Source organism: Anabrus simplex, chromosome 5, assembly GCF_040414725.1.
Source record: "Anabrus simplex isolate iqAnaSimp1 chromosome 5, ASM4041472v1, whole genome shotgun sequence".
Lineage (NCBI taxonomy): Eukaryota > Metazoa > Arthropoda > Insecta > Orthoptera > Tettigoniidae > Anabrus > Anabrus simplex.
The window spans coordinates 24,040,402-24,051,271 of NC_090269.1; the positions used below are offsets into that span (position 1 = coordinate 24,040,402).

The 10,870-nt window shown below is 37.5% G+C and overlaps 1 protein-coding gene across 1 annotated transcript in view; it reads left to right on the top strand.

Annotated features, from left to right (window-relative positions):
• Positions 1–10,517, top strand: part of LOC136874277 (malate dehydrogenase, mitochondrial) — a 69,862-nt gene extending 59,345 nt beyond the window's left edge. The window contains exons 3-4 of the mRNA XM_067147906.2: positions 6,253–6,481; positions 10,122–10,517. Coding sequence (XP_067004007.2) covers positions 6,253–6,481; positions 10,122–10,493 — 601 coding nt within the window. The 3' untranslated portion in view covers positions 10,494–10,517. The remainder of the gene's footprint in view (positions 1–6,252; positions 6,482–10,121) is intronic.
• Positions 10,518–10,870: the final 353 nt, after the last annotated feature.

Here is a 10,870-nt window from a genome sequence, read left to right on the forward strand (position 1 = left end):
TTATCTTCATAATGTGATCTTTCCTACTTTTAAAGACACCACTCAAACTTATTCATCTACTAATGTCATTCCACGCCATCTCTCCACTGACAGCTCAGAACGTAATCACTTAGTCGAGCAACTCGTCCCCTTTCTCCCAAGTCTTCCCAACCCAAACGTTGCAACATTTTTGTAACTCAACTCTTTTATTGGACATTATAAATTTTCCAGCTAACTCATTCTTGGCTGCCTGTGTTTCGCCCTTGTGTGCTAAGTTAGGCTCGTCAGTTGGGACTTAGCACACCACCCAAGACGCAGGGCTAGTGCATACCGTGGAGGCCACTGCATAGGCTATTTGAAGCCACCAGGGCTAGTGCATACCGTGGAGGCCACTGCATAGGCTATTTGAAGCCACCAGCACTGCGTCTTGGGTGGTGTGCTAAGTCCCAACTGACGAGCCTAACTTAGCACACAAGGGCGAAACGCAGGCAACCAAGAATGAGTTAGCTGGAAAATTTATAATGTCCAATAACAGACCATTATATTGGTATTATAAATTTACTCATTCAGGACAAATATTTTAGGTTCCCTATGGGAATCAACATCTACATCAACTCTTTTGTCGGAAATCACCCAGAACAAATCAAGCTTTTTTCTTTGGATTTTTTTCCAGTTCTTGAATCAAGTAATCCCAATGAGGGTCCCATACACTGGAAGCATACTCTATTTGGGGTCTTACCAGAGACTTATATGACTTCTCCTTTATATCCTTACTACAACCCCTAAAAAACCCTCATAATCATGTGCAGAGATCTGTACCCTTTAAAGACAATCCCGTTAATGTGATTACCCCAATGAAGGTCTTTCCTTATATTAATACCTAGGTACTTACAATGATCCCCAAAAGGAACATTCACCTCATCAACGTAGTAATTAAAACTGAGAGAACTTGTCCTATTTGTAATACTATCTGACTTTTAACTCCGATTATCATCATACTGTACCATGGCCTACTGTCCATCTCACAACATTATTGAGGTCATTTTGCAGTTTCTCACAATCTTGTAACTTATTTATTACTCTATACAGGAAAAACATCATTCGCAAAAAGCCTTATCTCTGATTCCAATTCTTTACCCTATCATTTATATATATAAGAAAACATAAAAGTCCAATAATACTGCCTTGAGGAATTCCCCTCTTAACCCTTAATCGGGCACGTAGTGGTCTAAATGACCGACCACTAAAAGTTTTGGTCAGGGAATCCGTCTGAAGGTCAGCTATGTCCCCCTCCTCCAGACTATCTCCCCCAAGGGATAATCTAGCTACCTGATAGGGTGGCCCCTTGTCAGACACCCTGCAGACAGAAAGGTACATGTTCGAGTCAGTCTGCGGTCTTTTACACCGATGCGCCCGTTAGTGTAACTCGTGTCTCGGTCATTGTGACCAGTACGCGCCCGGCTGTGTTTTACTAGATTTGTTTAGTTTCGTGTGCATATACATCTCAATATGGATCCTGCTGAAGAAGAAAGGATCTGATTATTGACAGAGAGTGTTGAAAAGGAAGAAAGTGAAAGAATAACTGCATTTGTGAAAGACAGAGACAAAGCAGTAGAATGCCTATTGGAAGAAGTTGATGAGGCAGCAGAAGATACTTCCAGACAGCAGCCACAAAGTGATGATGAAGGTGAAACTGACAATCTTCAGGTTACTGACCATGATACAAATAGTGAGCTATCTGGTGATGATGGATGCGGTGCTGGTGTTTCTGAAGTGAATTTGACAGGCAAGGACGGTAAGACATAACGGCATGCCCACCCAACATTCGCAAGAACTGGTCGTGGACCAGGTCATAATATTGTAACATGCCTGATAGGGCCTAAAGGCTTAGCCAGGAATATTAAAACTCCAATTGGAACCTGGGAGCTATTTTTTCCAGACGATATTGTACAAAAGATTGTCGACCATACCAATATTTGGTTAAAACAATGACAATAATTCTTCAGTGTGTTCATATAAAGAAAATAGTGCAAAACTGAACTTGAATATGAACTCAAATATACGTAAAATATTGTATAATTATCTCATATACATGTTTTTCACAAAGTTGGTAGTTATGCGGTAAGATTAGAAGTTTTTATCATTTGAAATACAAATATTTCTAAAAAAACGGTGTTTTAATTTATGATTACTTATGCCAGAAATATTACAGCGACAATGGATGAAGGGGAGGATAAATATATATCTAGTTCAAACAGCTTCCATTTTACAAACCAGAAAAAATAAATAGAACGGAAAGTTATTTTTCAAAGCTTTCAAAATGTATTTGTAAATCAACTCAGTTTTCAAGAAGTTTTTATTTTTCGAATGCGGTCATTGAGTACGTAAAATGTTTTAAATATTATCTAAATAATAGTAAACTTACTTGCAACAATATTAAACTTCAACATTTTTATTATATTCCAAGGCCGTACAATTTAATAATGAAAATAATCGTTGCTGTCTAAAAGACCGCGCGCGCCCTAGAGTGTTCGTCGGAAGAGCGCGCCAGATTGAGGGTTAATTATTACAGGGTGAGATAAAGTTTTGCCTACTATAATTCTCTGAGATCTATTTTCTAGAAATATAGCCACCCATTTAGTCACTCTTTTGTCTAGTCCAATTGCACTCATTTTTGCCACTAGTCTCTCATGATCTATCCTATCAAATGCCTTAGATAGGTCAATCACGATACAGTCCATTTGACCTCCTGAATCCAAGATATCTGCTATATCTTGCTGGAATCCTACAAGTTGAGCTTCAGTGGAATAACCTTTCCTAAACCCGTACTGCCATGTCTCGAACCAGTTATTAATTTCACAAGCATGTGTAATATAATCTGAAATAATGCTTTCCCAAAGCTTACATACAATGTATGTCAAACTGACTGGCCTGAAAATTTCAGCTTTATGTCTATCACCCTTTCCTTTACACACAGGGGCTACTATAGCAACTCTTCATTCATTTGGTATAGCTCCTTCATTCAAACAAGAATCAAATAAGTACTTCAGATATGGTACTATATCCCAACCCATTATGTTTTGTATATCCTCTAAAATCTTATTATCCAGTATTCGGGAGATAATGGGTTCGAACCCCACTGTCGGCAGCCCTGAAGATGGTTTTCAGTGGTTTCCCATTTTTACACCAGGCAAATGCTGGGGCTGTACCTTAATGAAGGCCACGGCTGCTTCCTTCCCATTTCTAGGCCTTTCCTATCCCATCGTTGCCATAAGACCTATCTGTGTCAGTGCGACATAAAGCAAATAGCATTATTTACAAATCTTATTAATTCCAGCTGCTTTTCTAGTTTTCAACTTTATTTTAGTACTTCTTTAGTGTTAGTCACCTGCCCTAACTGGACATTATCCTTGTAACCAACAATCTTTAAATACTGCTTACTGGATACTTCTGCCTTTTGAAGATCCTCGCTTAAAGTACCTATAAATACCTTCCATTTTTCACTCAAATTTGTATGACTGCCAATTATGCTTGCCATCATATTATCCTTAGCTGACTTATTTGCTAGATTCAATTTCCTAGTAAGTTCCTTCAATTTCTCCTTATTTCCACAGCCATTCCTAACTCTATTTCTTTCCAATCTGCACCTTCTTCTTGGTCTCTTTACTTCTCTGTTATAATATACTGGATGTTTACCATTCCTTACCACCTTGAAAGGTACAAACATATTGTCACATTCCTGTACAATTGCTTTAAACCTGTCCCAGAGTCTGTTTACATTTTTATTTACCATTTTCCTCCAAGTATAGTTACTTTTTCAAAATTTCCCGATGCCTGTTTTATTAGACTTTTAAGACCATCCTATCATTTTTTTTAAACCTACAACAAAAACAGCTTTGTGATCACTAATACCATCTATTACTTCAGTTTCTCCATAGAGCTCATCTGGTTTTACCAGCACCACATCCAGAATATTCTTCCCTGTAGTTGGTTCTACTGGGCGAGTACATATTTTGATGCATAATAAATATTTTGATAAATGTTTCAGTTTTAACATTTTCGTAGCCCACCATGCTGAGCTCTTCAAAATCCCGGCTTCTTGTCCAAGTCGTGTTAGGTATTTTGTAGGCGTATGTTCTAATCTTTCTGCAATTTCATTTACCTTTTCCTCGTTAAGTACACAATTTTTAACACTTTGCTTCTTATCAAGTAAAGAACCAGTTCCTTTCAATTTGTTTACGAGTTTCCACACGGTCTCTCTATGTGGAAGGCATACACCTGGAAATTGTGTTACAAATCGCCTAACGACTTCCTTGCAAGACTCTGTTTTCACATAATTATCGTGCATAAATACCCTTTCCTCTACCGTGTGCACATGTGGAGGCATTATGAGAATTATACCCTGAAGTAACATTCACAACTCGAGAGAATAGTTGGAGCGACAGATCATGTTCTGAACTGCGAATATGGGCATTCCTGTGCTGCCGTTGTACTGTGTAACAGGAAGTGATGAGTCAATGGGAGGTAGATAAGCTGGGCGTGCCTGCCGGCCAACCAATGAAAGAAACTCACTGTAGCTCATGATTGTATAAATGTCAATCAGAAATACCAAGCAAGTGGCTGCACGGTTTGATTCATGGAGCTGTTAGCTTTAATTCGAAAGATAGTGGGTCCAAATCCCACTGTTGGCAGCTCTGAAAATGGTTTTCCATGGTTTCCTACTTTCACACCAGGCAAATGCCGGAAGCTGTACCTTAATTAAGACCATGACCGCTTCCTTCTCATTCATAGCCTTTTCCTGACCCTTTGTTGTTGTAAGACTTATCTGTGTCAGTGCGACGTAAAGTAGATTGTAAAAAAAAAAAAACAACCAGTAACACAAGCTGAGAGTAAATGAACAAGCGCACAATGTATTCTTGGCTTTACACACATAGTGTAATGTCTTGTGAGTGCTGAGCCTCTAAAGTTGCCAAACTTTTGATGTGATGTATATCGATTACTAGAATGCAATCATTGCAATATTATTTCAAGAAGTAAATTACAAGTAAAAATTATTTTTTGTAAAAAAAAATTTGTTACAAGTAATTCAATTACTTTTACTCCATCACTTCCCAGCACTGAACATATCTTTGAAGCAATAACTCTATAAATGTGTTGATTAATTGTGATTAACAGAATGTTTGGTCAAATATAAACTTCGTATTAAAAATAATCAATTAAATGATAATATGCTACAATACCTCTGTGATAGATGCATCACATATGAGGCTTGGTGAAACAGAAACACCAGATTTACGTTACATATTTTGGAAACATGGGTGCACAGGCCTTAGCCAATAAATCTAAATCAATATTTTGGCACATTTCCTTTTAATCAGAAGTTACTGTTGCCTCCATTTCACATTATGTGAGTTTTTATTATTTACTATATTGGTGGAAATATATATGTTTTTAATGTCAAAAGTACATATGTTTGTAGCAGGCTAAATATCATCTATTTCTATGCCACCCCTGTATGAACAACTTATCTTGTCATCACTTAAGTTTCTCACAATGTCTCTAAAATAAATAAAAAGGGTGTAAATAAAATATGGCAACTTGTTCCAGACACTCGCAGATCAGGCATGCACAAATAGGATATGGGAGCGGTCAGGTGGCGCTGTTGTCGATGTATAGTGTGCGTTTGATGGGCATCCAGTACGGAGTGTTGTTGCTGTTTGGCGTTGAAATGAAGAGCGTTGATTTCACTGCTTTAAAGCATGTTTTCAAAAGGTGATCAGCGTTCGTAGATTAAAATAGAATGTTATCGAGGATTGCGTGAAGCCTGTGGTACAGGAAGGTTGCACGATGGGTCGAGGTGTCTTGTGCGAGTCAGAATGAGGTCTTCGAACATCCTCTGTACTCACAAGACGTGAGTCCTTGTGACTTCGACCTGTTTCCGAAGTTGAAAAAACCCCTCCGAGGCCACCGATTTCCTGACGTGGCATCTATATTCCGTGCAGTAGGACGCTCCGTCGCTGTTGTTAACAGAGAATGCCTTGCCAACGGTCTCCAACGGCTTCCTGAACATTTTACGAAAGGTAATAGACTTCATGGGTAACTACACTGAAGGAATGTAAATGCAATTGTACTTGTTAGTTAATTAAATATTGCGTTCTATGAATATTGCCACTATTTTATTTACAGCCCTTGTATATCCTAGTAACTGTGAACCATATCTCAACATTTGGGAAACGTAACATCAAATACACTAGTTTTGTTTGTCTTATTCAGCTTAGTGCCTGTCGTAAGTGAAGTCTTGCATCACCACCACAGCTACGATGCCAATCGTGTGTTTGGCCTAGCTCATACGCATGTGGTACGTGCCTCCACCTTGGCAGCCCGAGCTAAACAACTAGATCCTCAGAAGTTAATAGTGCCGGTAATTGGAGGAAATGACCCTCCCACTGTGATTCCAGTGTTTACTCAAGCTAAACCTTGCTGTTTCGATAAAAATGACCAGGTGAGTTTTTTCCAGGAACAAGTAAATACTTGGTGATGAGCCTGTATATTTCTAAGTCAAACTCTACAGAAGAGCTGGAATCAATTAGCAGAATGGTAGATGAATCAACATAACTGGTGATGGCTGGAACAAAGGAGAATAAAATGAGTTTAGCATACACATGGAGAACTTCCCCAGCTATTTTAGTATTTCTGTCCTCTAAAATATGAAACATGACAGAACTAGAAGCTGAAATTGGGTGGCTAAATTTCCTCGGATGATGTTATACTGTATAGTGTAATAAATAAGTTACAAGATTGTCAGCAACTGCAAAAAGGCCTCGACAATGTTGTGAGATGGACAGCAGGCAATGGGGTTAAAATTTCCTTACAGGGATCACTCTAAGTACCTAGGGTAATCACATAAATGGGATTGTAAATAAAGGGTACAATCCTCTGCACATGGGTATGAGGGTATTTAGGGGTTATAGTAAGGATGTAAAGGAGAGGGCATATAAGTCTCTGGTAAGACACCTACTAGAGTATGGTTCCAATGTATGGGACCCTCACCAGGATTACTTGATTCAAGAACTGGAAAAAATCCAAAGAAAAGCAGCTCAATTTGTTCTCAGTGACTTCACTAAAGAGTAGCATTAAAAAAGTGTTGTAAACTTTGGGCTGGGAAGACTTGGGAGAAAGGAGACGAGCTGCTCGACTAAGTGGTATGTTTTGCAAGTTATAAATTTCATTGATGTTTCATACTGACCTTAAATATTCCGAATATATAGAGATTTGAGAATTTCCACCCAATGAATACAATTTTTTATCACTCTTAGCGATTAATTATATTTAAAAAATATGCAATACATGTTTCATATCCTAGGAGATATCTTCAGCTGCTTCATACAGTTTAAATTAAGATAAACATAACAGACAATGACCTAGTATGGTAGAACTTTTAAGTCCTAGAAACAAACTAATGAGTATGCACTGAATACATTTTTAAAAGCGGCTTAGAACAAAATCTGAGTCATAAAATCAGTCTCAAAAAATAGAAAAATATCCACTGGTTCTTCAAGTTTCAATAATTACACTTTAAAATTTCTCTTTAAAATAAAACTCTTGGTTCTTATGATTAATATAAACTGTTCATAAGTTACCACAATTAATCCTGACTGAAGCGGTGAGAATTCTTCAAGGTTGAAAAGAACGATGTACTGAACAATTATGGTAACAAAAGTTGTGGAATTCATGTGTGCAATGTTCAATAAAGATAAGTATCTTAGGAGATGAAACATGTACTGCATGTTTTAAAAATAAAAATTGCTAAGAGTGATTAAAAATTGTATACCGGGCAAGTTGGCCGTGCAGTTAGAAGCGCGCAGCTGTGAGCTCGCATCCGGGAGATAGTGGGTTCGAACCCCACTGTCGGCAGCCCTGAAGATGGTTTTCCGCGGTTTCCCATTTTCACACCAGGCAAATGCTGGGGCTGTACCTTAATTAAGGCCACGGCCGCTTCCTTCCCATTCCTAGCCCTTTCCTGTCCCATCGTCGCCATAAGACCTATCTGTGTCGGTGCGACGTAAAGAAACTAGCAAAAAAAAAAAATTTTTTTAATATTGTACTGATTGGGTGGAAATCCTAAAATCTCTATATAATCTGAATAAGTGGTATGTTCCAAGCTGTTAGTGGAGAGATGGTATGGAATGACATTAGTAGACGAATAAGTTTGAGTGGTGTTTTTAAAAGTAGAAAAGATCACAATATGAAAATGAAGTTGGAATTCAAGAGGGCAAATTGGGGCACATATTTGTTTATAGAGAAGTTAGGGATTGGAAAAATTTACCAAAGGAGATTTTCAATAAATTTCCAAATTCTTTGCAAATTTCCAATTTTTTAAAATCACTACTATTTTCAGTGCCTGCTTTGGCGGTTTTTTCATACTCAAGACTTGGTATGCACATCTCAATAAATGTTCCTAAATGACAGCAGTTTTCACCCATGTCAGCATGCATTTCAGTGCAACATGTTATGAAGGTGGTGGGGGTGATTGTTGTTCTAACCCTCAAGCACATACACCACATTTTAGAATGCAAAAACATGTCATACCTAAGATTTTAAATATCTATAAAATGAAAGACCTATATTATTTTAGTGTTTTAGGTTACTTTATGTAAAAATGTGAACAGTGAAAGCAAGAACAGTAGTGCTTCACTCTAGGTTGATTTTCTTTTTAGTTTCTTTACTTCGCACCGACACAGATAGGTATTAGTGCGTCATGCTGTGCCATGGTGATGTTATGCATGTATTTCTGGAGTACAGGTCTCCATATATTTGATAACACCACCATGGCACAGCACAACACAGTCAAGAAACTGTCGACAGAGGGCGGTGAATCAGTAACTTCCATTCCAACCCCCAGAGCACAGCACGACGATCCCTGAGTCCAGTTAGTGGAGGGGCCATGAATGGTATGGTCGTGACTTCCACGTTCCTTCGAAGAATTTCTTTGTTCACTGCCAGAGGCAGACCTTCACATGCCCTGACGAAGGCCAATGTAATTTGGCAGAAAGCTTGGCTTTGTTAAATATATATAAGTGGCTTTAATCCAGTAAGCATATTTATTTCTTTATTTTAATACAATGAGCCATAAAAACCTACGTTCATTAACCTTCTACTGCATACTGTTTAGGCAACAAATAACTTTTCACCTGTATAAATGGACAAATATTGTAGACAGAGGTAGTTTTACGGCACACCTTCAACTGTACAATCAATTAAACACATATCCCAATGATGCCTTGTGATGTGTTTTTTTTTGTTATTTTTTTTTTTTTTAAATACATAACATAAGTCAAAACAGCCCTACAACCAACATCCACGCTAACCAACCACCGTTTATTTTACGTGGGCCCTCCCCATCACATTACCACAGGCTTCAGGAGTACCTCTGGCTCAACCTCAAAGACATTACCGACCTACGGTTCTGCAAGTTGTACCCATGGCCAGTAGGTAGTAATGTTCGGTCTTTGAATGTTAAAAGCTTAGCGTAAAATCGTGAAAAATCGTATATATATTCAACTATGGCAATCCACATCACATATGAGTGTTAAGCTATTAGCCCCAGTTAAGAATTGCTGGTACATCTAATACACTGACCGTATGTTGAACATTAAAGCTTGAAATTTTCTTCACCAAACGAAAACGAAAAATAATTCATGCAGTAGAGGGTTAAAATTATTTTTGTTTTCTTTTTTGAATCATTTTCAAAATCATGTTTCTACCATCAGGTGACGAGAGACAAAATCATGACTTATCTGTGAAGAGCACCATTGACCACTTGTCTGCAGTCCAGTTCTGGTAATGACGCACAAAATGTATCGTGCTACTCGGTGCTGGGGAGTAAGCTACATGACAGTGGTGGCACTTAGGACTGAGAAACAGCTCACGGAGTGGCATTTACAATCTCTAATTTCTAAAATAGTTGAATGCATGTTTCTTAGCTCATGAAACCTCCCAAATGGAAGTTGCCTCTGAATGATCGTGTTTGTTTCTGATTGAATTTTTACACAGTGATCCACTTTTAAATTTTTTTTTTGCCAGCTAGTGTATTTAATATGACGTGTTGAAACATTAACAATTAATTTTATTTTATTTTATAGGCTTCTGTGATTAATCTTTCTCATGATGTCAAGAAAGCAGGTATGGATGTTGTACGAGCTAAGAACTACAGAGGCTCATCCAATCTATGCACTGCTTATGCAACAGCCATGTTTGTCATTTCTCTAGCAAAGGGTTTGCTAGGTCATGATTCAGTTACTGAATATGCTTATGTCCGCTCGCATGCAATTCACGGCTGTAAATATCTAGTTACACCTGTTGAATTGGGTGAGTATGGAATTAAATGTAATTATGGGATTCCGAAGCTCAGTGATTATGAAAAAGAACAACTGAAAGAATCAATTTGGAGGTTGAAGATCGATATTGCTTTGGGAGAGAGTTTCTTCAAAAATGAATATCTCTGTCACACTTAATGTATGCTGTAGTGATTGTTTGGTTTTGTCATGAAAATGTATTTGGTTATAGAGTGAAATAAATGTTATTAAAGTTAATTAGTCTCATTAGCCAACAAAGTTTTTATTAGAGATGGGTCAATACCAGTTTTTGTCGATACTCGATACCAATATATGTTGACTGTCTTGATACTTTCATTCTTGAAATAAAATAGTTAAGTACAAACATCTAAATACAATATTATTTATTAAATAAGAATTTTTATGTTAACACTTCAATATCTGTACAACTATAAATTAAATGGAAATATGTTGTGGTATGCTGTTCTAGTTAGTAGTTATGCATCTTTTCACAAACCAAATGTTAAAAAAGTATTCAACACTATTTAAAAAACAAA